At 36.0% G+C, this 19,956-nt stretch overlaps 1 protein-coding gene across 1 annotated transcript in view; it reads left to right on the top strand.

Moving 5' to 3' along the window:
- Window positions 1-902: 902 nt before the first annotated feature.
- Window positions 903-19,956, top strand: part of epha4l (eph receptor A4, like) — a 44,835-nt gene continuing 25,781 nt past the window's right edge. Inside the window, exons 1-3 of the mRNA XM_051863334.1 lie at window positions 903-1,104; window positions 1,974-2,041; window positions 8,094-8,757. Coding sequence (XP_051719294.1) covers window positions 1,008-1,104; window positions 1,974-2,041; window positions 8,094-8,757 — 829 coding nt within the window. The 5' untranslated portion in view covers window positions 903-1,007. The remainder of the gene's footprint in view (window positions 1,105-1,973; window positions 2,042-8,093; window positions 8,758-19,956) is intronic.

The following is a 19,956-nucleotide window of genomic DNA, read 5'->3' as shown; positions in this document are numbered from 1 at the left end:
ACTATGTGCGTCTGGATGCACGAGAGGAACCAGGTGTCAGGTGGAATTCAATCAATATGAGCATTTTACTTACAGTGAGATGAGTAGCCTATAAAACGGGAAAAAATGAGATGAATAATAAAATGCCGAGGGTCCCTGCTGTAAACCCGCAGGATACTGTTTTGAGTCCAAACAGATGCCCGAAGAATGTCTTTTCACCACACAAACAGTGTAAAATCGACACATTGGGTTTCTTTTATTGTGTCTTGAATGTGGCATGTCACTCACTCGAGTGAAGAAAGAAATGAAAGAACAGCCCACGTCACGGTTCATTTGGCGCTGGTGTGCGCGCGAGGAAAGGCATTACACTGTTTATTAAGCCTGTTGTGTCGGGAAATGGACGCTAGATGGCGATATAAGATCAGTGCACAATTCATCGACCCGAAGAATCCTCTCTCCGCCCCTCAAAATGTTCTACCACTTTAGCCTATTCATTATAATAATGCTATTAAAATAGTTTAAATAGCCTAATATTATTTGTATTATTGATATTATCATTTTATTTTATATTATTTTAATTCCTTATATTATTATTGTTCAATAAATATTTTAAGCAATGTACTATTTTAATAATACTAATTAAAAATTAAAACAATAATTACAAGTATTAAATGTTTAAAATGAAGATTACAATGGCATTATAATTATAATTAAATAATAAAATATTACATATACACATACAGGCTATATGTAGGCTGCCTACAAGCATAACATAGGTATATACATATATTTTTACATTATTATTATTGTTATTATTAGTTGTAGCAGTAGTACTATTTTAGACAATATATAATTGAAATAAATGACCACTTCTTTCGTTCTGTTTTGATTGATAGGTACGTCACTACAGAATGCCACGCCCCCTCCAGCAGAGCTCGCTGAGTGAGCGTCTCGTGCGCCTCAAGATCAGTCGCGCGGAGCAGCACGAGGAATAAACAGGAATAACGGACAGTTAACGTACAGGACGAATGGCGCTCATGGCCGGGATTATTTACGCGGTCAGCTCGCTTTTCCTGGGGATTTGTGCAGGTCTGTCCGCTCCAAGGAATCATCCGGCGAATGAAGGTAAGAGGGGATGGAATAAAGAGGAAAAGTTTAGGGCGCAAGTGAAACTCAGGCGGAAAAGTTAAACAGTAACGATATGTAGACAGGTAACAAACCCCTAAAGTCAAGAAAAAAAGTAGGCCTACTTAAAATTTTAAGGAGTTTTCAAGGAATTTGTTGCAACTGATGTCTGGAAATATAATGTACTAGATACACAGCAGGACAATTGACATGTTAACAGATTAAAAACAAAATACTGTTCATACATGGAGAAATGCCACAGATTTATTATTCACATTTTTAATTTTAGATCTATTTTTAGATCTTTAATCATTCACTATTCTCTTTATCCTTCCCCTAATTAATATACATAATGCCATATCATATATTTTTAGTTTTACCTTGAAGATAATCTGGGCCCTTTTTGTCTTGCAGTCACAAGAATAAAATAGTAATAATTTGATTTTGTAAATATAAACATTATTCTACATATAATATCACACAACATAATTATAGCTGTTGCTTTATAATTGTTATAGGGTCTCTTGTGTGGTCTGGTGTGCTTTTTGTTGAACTGTAATTTTTTTTAGTAATTTTGTAGAAAAACAAAAATAATTTTCTTTATATTTTGATCTCTTCATTGGAAATCTGATCATTCCTTTGTCAATTACTATGTTTTAACGATGAACCATTTTCCTACTTAAGTCAGCGCTCACAGATCAAACCCTTGCACACTTGTCTGTCACTTTTTGGCCACCTTTGCAGCTTTTGTCATTATTTATCTCAGATTTATGCCTTCAAACTTCATCCTATCATCAGTTTTCTCCACTAGACGCACAAGCTTTGGCGATCTCATTCTCAAGCCCTTTCTCTGTGTTTTTCTCCTTCAGTCCCGCTGCTGGATTCCAGATCAGTGCAGGGAGAACTGGCATGGGTCGCCAGCCCGACGGAAGGAGGGGTGAGTCAAAAAACCCATCTCTTGATCCATCTTTCTCCATCTCCCTCTCCAACCTGACCTCTTTAGTATTCATATGTGTAGTTCTAGCACATTTCCATAAGTTTAGTTAGATACAATACAATATCAATGTAAGATGGAAACACTCCTAAAAATAATGATTCTTTATGGTTCCTTTAGAGTGGAAAAAGATTATTAAAGCGTTCTTCACACTAAGAAAAAATTCCCAAAATGGTTCTTCTATGGCATCACTGCAAAACCCCCCTTTTGAACCTTTATTTTACTGATACAATAACAATGTACTGAAAGCGTCTAAATTGTAAAACCTTTAAAAGGACGTACAAATGTTTACAAATCATTTGAGGTTCATAGAAAATGAAATTCAGAGGTTAATTGCTTTGCATTATTATTAAATGAGATTAATTAAAGATGCTTAACACCATCAAATTTATTTAATGTGGTTACAGATGTACTTAATTTAATATTAGTTTAAGTATTTTCTGTTTTGATGATAATTAAACTACACTACATTAGTGTAGGATTTACTTTGAAACACTTTCACTCAGAAATTGCTACTAAATGTCTTAAATAATGACAAGAAACACATTGAATTAAATGAGAAATTTTTAAGTAGAAAGACTGAAACAGTATTTCCTGGTAAAACATACTCCAATAATCCAGTTTCAAAGAGTGCAGATGACTTTATTTTTATCTGGACTTCTTTTATAAGTACATTTGCCATTAATAATGTCTTTTCAGGCAGTTTCTCATTGTTTACTTGGGATTGTGTTTGAGTATTAAACTTCGGTTCTAACCAGTTTTCAAAGGATTTATAAAGACCTTTATATATTGTATGTATAAGCATTTAAGTTTTTGATGCTGTTGATATTCTACGTTTCAGTGTCCAAAAATGTTCATGTCACGTATGAATACCTCCAAATGCGAATGAGATCAGCCGGCCCTCTCCACTTCTCTCGGATGTAAATTTGGAAAGCTAGGTTACAGCGACGGGCGTCAAATTTCCTAAATAGTGGAGGGAGACAGAAATGCCCTTTGTTAGGAAACTCTATCCCTTTTCTCTCAAAAGAGGTAGGGGGGAGAGACTTGGCAACCCAGAGGCAGAGAAAAGGTCTGTTTGAGTGTGTGTGTGTGTGAGATTTCAGATTGAGGGGGTCAGCGGGTTCTGTCCGATAATGTATGCTTCCCGGGATCTCTGCACTGTTCGGAGCCCCTCATCACCAATTAGCCGTTTAACATCTTCAGATCAGGTGCATCTAAATTACCACATCAGCGATTCAATAAAACACACAGAATTCCCTTTCATTGCAGAGCAGCTCGGCTTCCTTTCGCATCGATCCAAGTTTCATTGAGCTCCTGAGTTCCTCTCCCTCTGTGATCTTCTCCGTGATGGACAGGCCTTTGGCACGGACGGTGGGCGGGTATTCAGACTTTAATACGGCCAATTAGCTCTTTTCTCCTCTCGTCTTGCTATCGGCAGAGCCGGGTTCTTATCTCTGCGCTGCTCCACTGGGCCTCCGTAGTTACAATGATGAAGGGACGAGCCGAACGAAGACAATCACGGTCCCTGACGGACGCCAGATTGCTGTCAGTCTTATTATCTCACAAACGCTCAATTAGTTTTAGCGCACGGTGAATAATTCCTGGAGATTATTAAGGGCCGCCAGGATGGTATTTGTGGTACTGTGGCTGCTGATATCACAAAGTAGAAATTAAAAATATTACATACATTGGTATTGTGCATATACATTCAGTGGACATCACTTACTACACAATGCATATTTGATGAAATACATTGTTTTTTGCTTTCTAAAAATTGCCTATCACTTGTAAATCAGTCTGTACCTATTAACTGAGATGTGCACATTTATAACTAACTTTGGATAAAATCGTCTGCTGAATCAATAAATGTACGTGGTTCAAGGTCAAAGGGCAAATTATTAATGCACATACACTAGCGTCAAAAGTTTAAATTATTACGATTTTTTGTAATTTTTTTTTTTTTTTAATTAATCAGCATATTAGAATGATTTCTGAATGATCATGTGACATTGAAGACTGGAGTAATGATGCTGAAAATTCAGCTTTGGTCACAGGAATAAATTATATTTTGAAATATATTACAATTATGGAAGCTTGTTTCCCCCATGAAATAAAAAATAAAAAAGGTAATTGCAAATTATCTCACAAAAAGTCAGAATTGCGAGATATAAACTCAAAATTGCGTGTTATAATGTCCAATTGTTAGGGAAAAAAGACTGACATTTTTTTTTTTATATCTCACAATTCAGGCTTTATAAATAGCAATTGCATGTTATAAAGTCAGAATTGCGAGATATAAACAATTCTGAGGAAAAAAGTCAGAATTGCAAGTTTATATCATGCAATTCTGACTTTATAACTCACAATTGTGCATTTATATCTCACAATTCTGAGAAAAAAAGTCAGAATTGTGAGTTTATATCATGCAATTCTGACTTTATAACTCACAATTGTGCATTTATATCTCACAATTCTGAGAAAAAAAGTCAGAATTGTGAGTTTATATCATGCAATTCTGACTTTATAACTCACAATTGTGCATTTATATCTCACAATTCTGAGAAAAAACGTCAGAATTGTGAGTTATAATGTCAGAATTGTGTGATAAACTCTCACAATTGCGAGAAAAAGTCAGAATTGCGACTTTATATCTCACAATCCTGACTTTATATCACGCAATTCTGACTTTATAACTCGCAATTGCGAGTTTAAATCTCCCAATTCTGAGAAAAAAAGTCAGAATTGTGAGATAAAAAGTCCATTGCATGATATAAAGTCAGAATTGAGAGTTATAAAGTCAGGATTGTGAGATATAAAGTCGCAATTACGCATTACGTGAAAAAAAACTTGCAATTGCGAGGAAAAAGTCAGAATTGTGACTTTATAACATGCATCTGACTTTATTTCTCACAATTGGGAGTTTAAATCTCACAATTCTAAGAAAAAAAGTCAGAATTGTGAGATAAAAAGTCGCAATTACCTTTTTTATATTTTATTTAGTGGCAGAAACAAGCTTCCATATAAAATAGAAAACAATTCTTTTAAATGTTAAAAATATTTCACAATATTGCTGTTTTTACATTTTTTTAGTGAAGTAAATGCAGCCATGGTGAGCATAAGATACGTCTTTCAGAAACAATAAAAAATGTTAATTATTCCAGACTTTTATCTGGTAATGTAGGTTAATATGTGATACCCATTCAGACTCTTGGGTATAAGCATGTGTTTAGATGGTGTTCATTTGCTTTGCATTACTGCTGATTAGATGATGAAAACTCAATGAGTCCAATCAGTGGCTGTAATTCTGGTTTAGTAGACGCTGAGAAGTGTTGGGCTGTACAACATTAATGACTGTCTAGAGTTGTTATTGTATCTGAGGCTAGTAGAAGAAGAAGAATAGTGATTTTCTGAGGTTAGTTCAGGCAAACTTATACTCAAGCTTGGAAAAGTGAAACAGATGTTATGTTTTAGATCTACATTTACTCTACAGCTTCCCAAGGTTCAGTTCCGTTTTCACTCTGGATGGCCTCATGTTTGTTTAGTTAAATGATCGGTTGTTTTCTGTTTCTTGGGAGTCTGATGAGTATCATACTTTACGCTGTCAACCAGTTTTTCATATGCTCCGATTGGGATTGATCACTGTTTTCATTTCATCTAAATCAGCCAAAATCTATTGGTAATTTTAAAACAATTTTAAAACAAACATTTTCTATTGACCTAATAAAAACAAGTTCACTTACACAAAACATATTAGTATAAATAAGGACGTAGCCTAAGCTTTCTTATCTCACTCTATTTCATTCCGACCGTAAGCTTAAAAATCAGGTAAGAATATTTTTGTGAGGAAATACAGTCTTGTGTGAGGGAAGAGTTGGGAAGTGGAGGTATAATAGCAGCACATGCGTGAGGACTGAACAGGTGGTTGTGTTTTCTTTGGGTTGTTTAAAAAGATGTTTCATTTATAAATCACAGTTTAAATTATTATTTCACTCATTGTCTTTCTTAGTGGTCGAGTCTTAAAAAGTGTATTTGATGTTCACCCAAGCTGTTCTGAATGGACATTTTTTTTGTTTCAACACACTTCTTGAGGCATCTTTACACAGCTAAGTTAAGGCTGCTCTGTGCCTGCTCAAAATTCAGTGTAAAGATGCAATGCTGCACAAAAGCCAGACTAAATTATGCCTGCTCTGGCCCACTTCAGTCCCAAGTATCAAAGTATACAGTTACAATTGCTGTGTAAATGCATTCATCTTCTTTTATTTATTTATAAAGCACCTCTAACACAACTCATGGTGGACCCAAAGTGCTATACAATACATGTAACCAAAATATAAATGCAATTCACATAAAGTCGAACAAAATATAAATACAATACAGTATGCATAAAGTCAAACAAAATGGAAAGACAGTACAAACAGTACATTTATACCTGGTTAAAGGCTGTTGAAAGTAAATGTTTTTAAGCATTTTTGGACCAATTATGCCACCTCTGAGCAGCATTAAACAGCCTGTGTAAAGACACAAAAATGCCATTTTGGAAGTGCTTCTGTGCCACCTTTAAAAGTTTACATTTAAAAAGTTTAAACTTAAAAGCAGTAAATTTAAAAAAAAAAAATAATAATAATAATTATATGTCAATGTAAGAGAAACTTTGCGTTTGTATTCAGCATTATCACAGGGGCATGAAAATGAAAATTGGATGGAGAGAAGTATAGAAAAAAGCCTAAATTAAATAAAAACTAATAAAATATCTGCACATGCTCAAAAGAAAAAAGAATAACCTTTTAAACACGAAAATAGCCATATCAATGTGTACAGAATTACACAGGGGTATTAACAGATTATTAGCCTAATACATAATATTTATCAACTAAATCCAACAAAATCAGATCTTTTTTTAAAGATAATTTTTAAAGACTACTAAAAGATAGATTAAAGACTACTAAAAGATAGATATATATATATATATATACAGTATATATATATATACATACAGGGTTTTTCCTGGCTTAAAATGAGGCGGTGGTGGTAAAATCCTGATCACGGCAGAAAAAAACACTTTTACAAGTACGTATTTTAGGTATTTTAATATTAAGAGAATAAGATTTGTATTTTGAAAACACTATCATACAGTGTTTCCCACAGGATTGTGTGTTTTCTGTGGTGGTTGTACCTTTGTCCCTATAGGTCAAAAACAGTCAAACTGTTTTTCATAGTTATGACACGCAAATGATGCTGAAGTTCATCAAAATGTTATTTGTTTATGTGAGTTATAAGTTCATGTCAATCAGCAGCCAATCAATCATTATATCTGGTTTTGTAAAGTCAGTTCAGTTCAATTTAATTTATTTTGCATTTTTTCCCTTAAAGATTATACAGTAATGGTGCAAGGATCTCATGACATTAAGCACTATAATTCAGTATTGCATTGTCAGTATTTTTAAAACGGAACAGATAATGTCAAGAAATGAATGGATTGATAAAAAGAAAAGAGAAATACAAAGTTCTGTCATAAAACTCTAGATGGCACAGGCTGATAGGTGCTTAACTCAATCTGCTTGCAATCACATCATTCTCTATAGGGCACAGCTGATTGGTTCCTACTGTATCAGTAGCCAATGAGCTCGCTGCTCAACCTTCAAATACTTGGTCAGCATTTTCTGTAGCAGTGCAGCGCGCTTTTAGAAACCCTCCACCTTCCCCAACTCCAACTGTATAGATCTGCTACGGGTAATTCTTGTATGCTATATTGTGCAGCACAGCATCTCTGCCAAAACCAAACAACATTGTCATATCCATTACCATGACAAACACTCAGAGAGTTGTCATGACAGAAATGCAAATATATATGCATATATATTTTAGTCAGAAAAAATGCAAAAATTTGTTTGAGTGTTTTGTCCTTGCAATTTAAAAGATTTAAGTTTGATATTGAGAAGGTCTTATAATGATTTTCAGCTCATTTCTAACACTGTTCTTGTGCTGTCTCATGCAGTGGGAAGAGGTGAGCATCATGGACGAGAAGAACATCCCCATCAGAACATACCAGGTGTGTAATGTAATGGAGCCCAGTCAGAACAACTGGTTAAGGACTCACTGGATACGGCGTGGCCCGGCCCAGCGTATCTACATTGAGATTAAATTCACCTTGCGTGACTGTAACAGCCTGCCCGGCGTCATCGGCACCTGCAAAGAGACTTTCAACCTCTACTACCTTGAGTCCGACTCTGATAATGAGCGGTACGCTCACGAGAGCCGATTTGATAAGATTGACACAGTTGCGGCGGACGAGAGCTTCACACAGGTGGATATTGGTGATCGCATCATGAAGCTGAACACTGAGGTTCGGGATGTCGGCATTCTGAGCCACACGGGCTTCTATCTGGCCTTTCAGGATGTAGGGGCCTGCATTGCGCTGGTTTCCGTTCGTGTGTTTTACAAAAAGTGTCCATTAGCTGTGAGGAACTTAGCGCAGTTTCCTGACACAGTAACTGGGGCGGACACGTCGTCCCTGGTGGAGGTGCGCGGCTCCTGTGTGAATCATTCGGAAGAGCAGGAGGTTCCCAAAATGTACTGCGGCGCAGATGGAGAGTGGCTGGTGCCCATCGGGAATTGCCTGTGTAACCCTGGATATGAGGAGCGGAATGAGCAATGTCAGGGTAAGACACTTCTGATGTTAGTCAAACTAGTGCAACCAATCTGGGGCAAATTTTAGAATGTTTCAGTTCTTGAGTTGGATTTTTGAATTGAATTGTCCACACCCACAGGAAGTTGATTGTTCTGTCATTTTCTCTCTCCGTAAGGCCTATGCAGGTTATGCACAACAAACATCCGTATTCTGTAAAACAAGTTGAATCGCTTCCAGTTCAGGTCTTTTGAAAATGCTACGCTAAATATGGAGCTGTTTTTCTCAATATGCTTTACCTACCAAAGATGAGCAAAACCAATGTCCATCGCATATGCAGGTTGACATATAAAAGTTTTTTTTGACATATTAAAGTCCATAGCTATCACCGTCAGTTCATGTTGCCGTTAACACTTTCTCCGTCAAGCAGTGAAACCAGTTTCCTGGTCTGTTCATGTGATGTTCGGCATAAAGCCTATAGAGTGCAACTGTCAGGTTCCGGAAGGAAAAAATCCCATTTATTTTCTCCATAGTGGAATAGATTTTTAATAATTACCTACTGTACTGTGAGCTACAAGGTTGTTAATCAATTGATGGTATTTGCTTTTGTTGAAGCCATCAGCCTGCATTATTGATGATAAAATACATTACCCATGATTCTGCAAAGAAGTCTCTACCAATCAGAAAATCACGACAAGTAAATCTCTTTTAAAAAAACTCGTACCGCTCGCCCACTCCCATGAAGCACTGCAAATGATGTAGAGTCAGTTTCCCTATGTAATCAAATTACTTACATATTTGTCTTTTTTTAAGATGTAAAATATATTGTATCTGTATAATATTTGAATCAATATTTTTAGATTTATCCATAATTTTTAATTTGATTATGTTGTTTGTAGTGCTTCATGGGATTGTATCTCCTTCCCTCACTGAATTCACCCAAAAATTAAATTAATTTTCCAATGATTTACTCGCCCCTTAAGCCATTCGAGGTGTATATGACTTTCTTCTTTCTTCCTTTCGCCGTAACAATAACCCTTTAAGTACACAGTCTTGTGTGCCTTATGTCTTTTTGTCTGATTTTCAAATACTCTTTTGCTTCAAATCAAAGTTTGTAATGTTTTAATTCACCTCAGAGCTGGTTAGCTTGGTTCATGGCTTATACAGTAACTCTTTAAAGAAGATTGGGGAAAATGCTTCCAGAACCAAGGCTGCTGAAAAAGTGGGTGGTGGTGACTGTTGCATTCTATAAAGTTTCAAACATCTATTTAAACTTTTTTTCAAAGCTTTTCTATTTAAACATTGCAGTTTTTAATTCATTTTAATACTACTTCCTTACATGCAAATTGCAATTCTGTATCATCCTATTTGTTATTTGTCATTTCAAATTCAGTTCAAATTCACTTCTGAATGGTGCACAACACTTCCATCATCCATCCATCCATCCATCCATCCATCCCTGTCTTTTCCTTCTCCTCTCAAACAAGCGTCTGTCATCAGGTGGTAATAATAGCACTTCTGATTGGTTTATCAGCGTTTGTGATTGTGTAATAAGGAGGACTGAGATCACTCCTCCCATGAGACCGTTATATGAGAACAAGAGATGCTGATTACAAACACAGAGTAGAAGAGAGGAGAGTGCTGTCCTCAACCAAGCGTTCTCACGGAACTAAGTTCATTATAATCATACTAGTTAGGCTCAGAACTTTGTAATTAACAGATTTTTGGCAACTTCATGCCACATAATAGGATGTGACTCACTGTGGATGTGTGCGTGAGAGAGAGAGGGATCGCGGGAGAAAGATGGAATGAGTTGAGGCATGTTATCAAGAATCTAAAAATGGCAGAGGGCTGTGAGTGTGATGAATGGATCTGTGGAGGAGAAAAAATGTAATTATCTTTAAAAGTGACATTTCATTCTGCCATAGATCAAGCCAAATAAGAGCCTGTGACAATAATAAATACACATCACACAGTGTTGACAGAGAAAAGAGAAAGTAGGACCTCTCTTGTGCTTAATGACTTTTAGACATGTGCTGCTATTTGTAGATGTGCCGCAAAGACGCACTGCAAACACTTTTGCGTGGTTTCCATAGCGATGATGAGGGAAAGCCGGCGCCACCCTTGACCTTTGCCCCGAGAGGTCACAGATCAGAGGTTACGTTCTCGCTCAGACCACAAGTGCAGTCATCTGGAGCTGTTTCAGGTTTCCTTAAGTGTGCGTCAAGTCCACAATGAGTTGAATTTTTGGAATTATGTTACAAGCTGATTATTAGTTTTTTAGATGAATAGTTTTCATGAGTATTGATGGCATTTGAATCCACATTAATAATTCTAAAAATTGAAAACTATAAATAGCAACATCTTATGGATTGCTTTCACACTTTGCATAGACATTTTTGTGACATTTCAAGAATATGAACATATATATTAGGGGAGTAACGGTACACAAACATGACGGTTTGGTACGTACCTCAGTACTGAAGTCACTGTTCGGTACGGGTTCGTACCGCAGGGGGAGAAAATTAAACAAAATTGCTTCTTTTTTCTTCTTTTTTATTAAACAGTGATTTATTGAACAAATTGTATCTCTCTTTACATAAATTCAATTATAATTAACATTTTCTTAACTTTAAAAAAAAAGTCTATCTCAGGAAATGTTTGAAACTATATACAGAGAGCCCTTTCTTGCACATTACTATAATATTAAAGGTTACAATTAACAACAGCCCAAACTATTACATTCAGTGGCTGTGTATTTTTATATATAATGATCAACTCTCAAATAAAATAAACATTACTAACAGGTAAAGTAAAAATAATGAATATATAAGCTAACATAGTGCATATTTTTAAGGAAACACTCCCCTCTAGAGTTCATTTCTCTAGCGAACTAACATGCTGTGGACACTAAATGACTTGCCTGAGGTAAATGTAACGCTAAGTGAGATATTATTCTCAAGCTGTTTTATTGATATCTTTCCGTGGTTAAAAAACTAGTTGAGAGATAAACATATCTATGCATAGATCGTCTTCTGTTCTTCTTCTGCACTTTTTCCTGTTTTGGCGGTTAGCAAACAGTGTTGCACCCCCTTCTGGATTGGAGTGTGGATCGCCTGTGACTGAATTCGTCGTCTGACTGTATGCACCAAACTAGAGGTCTGCGTGGGACTGTTTTTTTCGTCCCGCTCCCGCAAGGTTCTCTTCCGCACGCACCCGCTCCCGCCTAAAATTCACTCTGTGCTCACCCGCTATCCGCATATAGTGATTTTCTTCCCGGTGCGATGAGTCCCGCTAAATTTCCAGAATCTCGCGTTTAAACTTCCCCTAAAGAAAGAGAGTGATTGGGGATAACAAATATAAAATGTTGCATAGCATATACAAGATTTTTATTTGTTATTTGTCTTATGATGCTGTCAACACCCTAAAAATGTCAGAAAAAAAAATGTCACAAAGAATAATAGGCTAAATATCACAGAGAAAAATAGGCTAAATTAAATAGCATACAACATGTCCCTCAAAACTATAGGCTAAGCCAAAAATACATAAACGAAAACTGTTGGCTTACTAGCTATACTGCAAAATGAAATCTTTTTTAACATCCACGCAAGAACAGAATGACGCTGACTGACGACCGTTTCAGAACGTCTCTCCTCCAAAATCCGATCACAAAGGTTGAATGTTCTCTGAAGGTGCACTCGCACAGACCTCTAATGCAAAGAACATATCTTGCCAGCTTTCTTGGGACAGGGAACTGGGGACTGTGTGAACGCCACCACTGCAGAAAGTTTTGTTCACTTCAAGTTCAAGCACAGATGCACTGATGTCAAAGCATCTCAGGAGCGACCAGGTTATTGTCAGACCACCCACTCCCGCCTAAAGTACACTAAAGTTACCGACCGCAATCTGCCTTTCATTCAAAATTTAATCCCGCGAAGCAAGAAATCTTATCGGGTCCCGACCTCTACACCAAACTGTGATGTCCGTACCTTGACGGATCGGGGGCGAATACGTATACCGTTACACCTTTAATATATGACTTGCATGTGTTTTTTTTTTTTTTGTTTTGTTTTTTTAATTCATAGTGTAGTTTGTTGGTTTCATTGTGGATAAAGTTTTTTTCTCCACCATTATATCACTGCGCCTTTCAGTTACTTTAAAATGAAGCAAAAACTACAAATGGTGAAAGACTTTTTGCACACCATGTAGCCATGTCTAACAAAACATCTCAGACATTTTATAGGTCTGCATGAGGAAATTTGTTGCTAAAAAACAAAGTAAATAAAAAATGAATGCATGTTACTTGAAAAAGTTACCTCAGTTATACAGTACAGTGTGAAAAACAGCAATGTGTTACTTTATTGTTTCTTCTGTAAAGTTGCATTGCATGTGAAACTATCTTTAGGATGCGGTCGACACTATTGTTGGGCTTCTTCAGGGTTGACGTTGTGCTGAAAGGAATCTGCAGTAGCAATAGAGTCTCGGGGTTCTGTGAGAGTTTTGGGGGTTCACCGGGGGGAGCTGAAGAAGAGGTCTCGGGCAGGTCAAAGGTCACTGACTCTTTCATCCATCTCTGACGCTTGGCTGACAGCTGGAGAGGAGAAATTTATTAAGACATCAAAACTCTTGACAGCTGGGGTTCCACAGGATGCCATGGAGACTCGGGAGCTATGATCTCGGCTCCTGGTCTCTATATAGGCCCGATGGGGGACGGCAAGAGAGAAGCTGCTGTTTGTTCTGTGTGATTTAAAGCAGCCTGTTGCATGATCAACAACACCCACAAGACCTTTACAGTCTCAATTGTTTTTAGACAGAAATTATATTCAAGGGAGAACAAATAGGGATTTATGCTTATTTCTTCGGCTTAATCTTACATACGTCGGAGTTAGTAGACTGCCAATTAGATTTTTAAATGCAACTAAATTTAAATAAAGGATAAATAATAAAAAAAATTTTTTTATTATTATTATTATTTATTATTTATGAAAATTATGCAATATATTCTTTGTCTGTCAGTTGGTTCTGTCTCTTCTAGAACATTTGCACTACTTTTGGCTTGGAGGTTTACACTTGCAAATACGATCTCTTTAAAATCTCAATTGAAGTGTCACAGACCCTGCATCGGTTGTTGTCCACTGACATACTATATGAGATAAATCGATCGATTCTTGCATGCCGACTTCCATTGTCGTTTACAAATCACCATGACACCCTACATCAAACAGATTGTGCCAAAATAAACCTTGCACAAAACTCCTAAATTATTTATTTATTTACAAAAGTACCGCAATAGCGTTATAAAAAAGTTGATATGGCTATTATGGCTAAAGTTTGAAAGTACACATTTTTGTTTGATCTAATCTGAGCTATGAATGAGCAATCTCTGAGCCATAAAATTTCCTCTGGGTAATGAAGGAAAGGACAGAAGCAGAAGGAATCAATCTCTCTCACCTTTTCTTCATCACTTTCCTCCTTTTTTCTTGTGCCATTTATTTGTGCTGAGGGAAAGAACTGTTTCGTGTTCCAGCTTTTTTGGCCTCTTTTTCTCCGGCATGCCTGAGTGGTTTAACCACACACCAGGCTAAAAGGAGCAGGTCAGAGTTTACCTCTGCCTGAAGAGATCGGGACAACCCAACCCAGTTCCTCACCAAAGGAAACAGAGATAGAAAGAGTCTTGTGTGTGTGAGTCGAACATCATTATCGAGGTGTTGAGAGCTGTTTCTGGTCTGGATGGTGTTCTGTTCCCTCAGTTCTTTATCTCTGACTGTCTCTCTCAACGCCGACTCTCCCCCCTCTAAAAGGAGCGTGACAGAAGCGAGAGGGACGGCACCACCGTAACATTGATATAATGTTGCAGCTCGCTGACAGTCCCTTATATTAACCAGACTTAATGGACTCTCTGGAAGTCTTACAAGGGAACGACAGGAGACGTGTGGCCTCGGCTGACCTGAATTTCCCTCTCTCGTTTCAGTCAAATTCAGCTCTGATTCAGCTCTCTTAAAGCTAAAGTGCACCCAAACATCACTTACTCACCCTCATGTTGCTCAAAATACACTCAAAATTTAATTAATTAATTAATTTTATTATTTTTTAAAGATTTTTGCAATTTAATTAATAGTAAAATTCCTTTAGATTTAATTGAATAATCCTTACGTATTTTAATTGAATAACTGAACAATCCTTAATCAATTATTCAATTAAAATATGTAAGGAAAAGGTTGTTAGTCAGTTATTGAAATGCCTTATTCTCAAAATGTCACTTTAGTCAATTAATTGGTATTTAACAAATTTAACTGTCTTTTGCTGCAAAACCAACAGTCCATGTGTGCATTTTTTTGCAAAAACCTCTAAGTGCACCTATTTGGAAAACAAGACATAGTAAAACGTCCGTTTCTGTCAGTTTTACAGCAGTGAAAGGAACACTGTTGTGTTTACTTGCTACTCGCAAAATCCTGTCATTGCCACTGTAACGGTGGGCAAAACATGATGATAACTTGCAGCTCGGCAATTGAAAGCGGCTCATATGCACGCCGTCATTCATCTTGAAATCATATGATTCGATTTGCGTCTTCCGATTGTTTCTCTTGTGGACTTAGAGGCTTTTGCTGACAAAGGGAAGTGGCGTTTAGCGATTTCTGCCAACGAACCGGATTTGAAGCGAAAGTATTTGATGAACGTATACTATGTGCAGAAAGCATTCGCTCAATATCATTATCTCATTTTTGACGGAGGCAGTGTTTATCGGCTTTTGCATCTGAACTCTTCACAACTCTCTCTCTCTCTCTCTCTCTCTATATATATATATATATATATGAATGAATGAAAAAATGTTTATTTCGGTTGCATAACACATGAATGCATAATTCACTTACACAAAAATACAAACAGAATCAACCGAAAAGGTGTAGGCTGAAGCCATGGCTTATTACACCTACCCTTATTACAGTATATATATATATCTCTGTCTGTCTGTGTGTGTGTGTGTGTGTGTGTGTGTGTGTGTGTAACGGAGGCCAGCTAGTAGTCGCTGTGTGAGTAAACCTCACTCCTCTGATAATTTGCAGCCTTTAGTCCGACTCCCACGCCGGAGACCCAGGTTTGAGGCCCACGCAGAGCGGGGTGAGTAGGAGCTGGGTAGAGGGGTTACATATATATATATATATATACACATACAGTCAAACCAAAAATTATTCAGACATTTTTGATATATTTTTGCTAGTGGGTACAGGACACTATGGTTCATTTATGTAAGTGAGGATAGCAAAAGAAAGTAAACTGTGACATATTATACCCAAAAATTCTTCATACAGTGGACTACCAGTAAAATTTGGAACCAAAAATTATTCAGACACTTTGACCTGACCGTGTTTTGCTTAAGTGTTATCTGACATAATTAAGATTTTTTTTTTTTTCTGACACAGTTTAACTCTGAGATCTTGTCATATTTTATTACCATTTTTTTAAACCATAGTGAATAGTGACTTATATTTTAGTTTCTTGCCCAAAGTTGTCATATGAATTCAGCAAATTTGATATATTGTGCATGAGTCATACTGGCTTTTTCTGTACTCTGGCACCATTTTTTTTTTTTTTTTTTTTAACTTTTTAGCCTCCATTCATTGTCCTTGGATGCAAAAGAGAGGATTTAAAAAAAAAAAAATCTTGGAGCAATGAAACTCATATGTGCTGTTCTTGCTTGAAAACTTTGTTGCTGCTTTAGTCATTTCCGATAATGTGGTTTGACGTTAAGACTAGTTGTAGTGTTTTAACCATCAGTGTTGAGTTTGGTATCTTGCTGGAAGTTCCGTATTGTTTTCTCTCACTCACTTTCCTTCTGCCTTTGAATTTGTCTTTTATTTTCTGTCAAGAGGGGGTTAAAAAAGACAGAGGGAGAGATAGACATGCAGTAAGAGGAAGGGGAAACAACAAAAGACAGAAAGACAGCGAGAATAAAGGAGGTGATCGCAGAGAAAAACAGATTTGTCAGCACACAGGGAAGGTCAGCGCCCTCCTCTCAGACTGGAAAAGATGAGAGAATGAAAAGGAGCTGATGTCTAGAGAAAGAGAGAGGTTTTTAGGTGGTCTTTGATTTCTTTTCCTCATCATTCACTTCACGTTCCCTTTAAACATCCCTTTGATGTGATGACAGACGCTGTCTCTTTCTCTTTCTCTCTCTCTGTTCCTCTCTTCGCTCTCCTGTAACAATGGGCTGTGATTGCGAGGTTTTGAGTTGTAATCTTAAGCTCGTCAAACTGTAGGAGGTGTGTAGGTGGTCTTTTCTCAGTTTTAGTCCTCTTTGTGATGGAATGATGGATGTAAAGATGTGTAAAAAACACGTTAGACAGATACTCATTTTAATACAGTGAGAAAACCTAGTGAACTCCCTTGCTGTTCTTCTAAGACAGTGTCGTAACTGGAACAGAAACAATGCAATTCTCCAGTAAGCATAAAAATATAGTGTACACAGAAATATTTTTGAACTATATCATTGAACTAATTTATTTGTTCTTTTCGGAATATTGCATAAACTGTCTTCTATGCAAAGCATGCATTTACATTTTTGAATTTATAATACAGCATATGGGGCTGGCTATCTTTTGGAGCAGAGATCCAGATTATGTCTATGATGTCCTAAAATGCTTTCTAGGTAGGTAGCTCACTAGGTTTTGAAACAGATCCATACTAATTTGTAACAAACAGACATCAGCGGTTAAGCATTGAATTGACCCACTGAAGCTTCAGGCACAAAGATGTTCAATATGTGTGTTTCAATATGTCGGACAATTATTTATAGTATCAGCATAAATTGAGCCAAAGTGTGGCTATATGTGTGCATATATACAGTAGTCAACATTTGAAGTGGATCAAAAATGTCATCAAAGTTGTCCCAAGAAGAAGGTTTTAGAACAACTTTGATGAAATTTGATCCATTTCAAATGTTGACTACTGTGTATATGTATATGTATATATATATAATTTATTATTATTATTTATGCAAGAAGTTAAATATAATAAAAATTGTACACTAGACATCTATTATTTTGTACTTTGCACACTGTTTATATATAATTAGAGATGCACCGATATGAACATTTTGGCCGATACTGATAACCGATAATTCTTTATATTTGAAAGTCGATATATTGGCCGATAAATCTAAATCCAAATTTTTATATAATTTTTGAGAGCCTGATTACAAAAACAAATGTTTCACCAATAAAAGCCATCTCCTAAGAACACAATTCTAATTTTCTCATTATAATATTATGTAGTCTATATGACAGACTTGCGCTGTATATTGTACTTAACTGTATTTTCCTTTTTGAAGTAACTCCAATCATATTTCAAGCGATTCAAAACCATCACGGTGAACAGTGCGCATCGGAAGGGTCTCAGCTGAAAGAAAATAATCCATTATTTATTGGCTTTAATATATCGGCCAAATTTTCTTATCTGGCCGATAACGATAACATAAAAAAAATAACATATATTAGCCGATACCGATATGGTGGCCGATTATATCGTATATCCCTTTGTATAATATAATAAAATATTTTAATCTTATAATTATAATAATATATAATATTTATATATAGAATATAATAACTTTTTATACATATATATTATGTAATTTATAATTTATTCCTGTGATCAAAGCTGAATTTTCAGCATCATTACTCCAATCTTCAGTGTCACATGATCCTTCAAAAATCATTCTAATATGCTGATCTGCTGCTCAAGAAACATTTGTTGTGTACAATTGTACAAAATATTTGTGTACAATATTTTTTTTTCAGGATTTTTTGATGAATAGAAAGTTCAAAAGAACAGCATTTATTTGAAATATAATCTTTTGGAACATTATAAATGTCTTTACTGTCACTTTTGATCGATTTAATGCATCCTTGCTGAATAAAAGTATTAATTTCTTTCATTTCTTTTCAAAAGTTGACCTCAAACTAGTGTATAATGTGTATAATGTTACAAAAGCTTTGTATTTCAGATAAATGCTGTTCTTTTGAACTTTCTATTCATCAAGGAATCCTGAAAAAAAAAAACTGTTTCAACATTAATAATAATCAGAAATGTTTCTTGAGCAGCAAATCAGCATATTAGAATGATTTCTGAAGGATCATGTGACACTGAAGACTGGAGTAATGATGCTGAAAATTCAGCTTTGATCACAGAAATAAAACATATATTGTATTATTTACATATATATTTATATATAAGACTCAGCGACTTGATATTTCTAAGTTATGATGCAGTCAAATAATTAAAATAGAGTTTGAATCAATTAATTGAAATGAACAGTTTGAACCGATCCACAGAAATGAATCAACTTCTCAACTCAATAAAAATGTTTAGAATTACTGAAATATTTTTTACTATATTTATAGGGGTGCACAATTTCTTCCGAATTTCTAATCGCGATTACGATTACAGATGCCACGATTTTGTAATCGTTCAAAGGCGCGATTACAAGGAAAAATATCCACTTACGTTATTCTGCGTGTTTAAGAGGTGTGTTATGAGCATGTCACGTTGTGAGAGGCAAGTCATGTCTACTTCAGAATGTAAAACATCTAACCCAGCAAAAAAGGAGCTACCAGTGATGTAGGTGTACGCTGATATGCCGAAAGCCATACACAGCCTATATATTTACTCCACAAACTAACTCTACACACATGGAAAACAGTGATAGATGGACCTCTCAACCTTACGCTAAGGAGAAAATCCAGGGCGACTTTGAGCAGACCAAGCGAAACATGATTATGTATTTCTGCTAAGCTAAAGACATTGGGCATCAACCACATGGGCATGGCAAAAGCTAATGCTGTTTCATACAGTATACTGTCTACTTTCTTTGTATAACAGTTCTATCTAATAACGTATTAGACAGAACTGTTAAACAGATCATAAACTAATGAAGATGGAGAATGCGAACACTGTGTGCTCAGGATCTGTCTGAACCGTTCTCAGCACCATCAAAATAAAAGTAACAAAAACAAGCGCAGTTTACGTCACTTCAGGCCCTAGGGAAACATTAGTTCTCGGGGAACCACACTGGTGGCAAAAGCCCCTATTATTATACCATGCATATGTTGACTTTTTTTATTTATTATTATTATTATTTAAAGAAGAAACCAACCCAATATATAGTTGACATTTGAGGTTTAATGCTATAGAAAAACAATAAAAAAATGTGTTTTCAGATTGGTTTTTTTTTTTT

The sequence above is a fragment of the Ctenopharyngodon idella genome, chromosome 15 (genome assembly GCF_019924925.1).
Source record: "Ctenopharyngodon idella isolate HZGC_01 chromosome 15, HZGC01, whole genome shotgun sequence".
NCBI classification, from domain to species: domain Eukaryota; kingdom Metazoa; phylum Chordata; class Actinopteri; order Cypriniformes; family Xenocyprididae; genus Ctenopharyngodon; species Ctenopharyngodon idella.
Note: the sequence above shows the minus strand (reverse complement) of the source record. Positions and strands in the feature narration are given on the sequence as shown.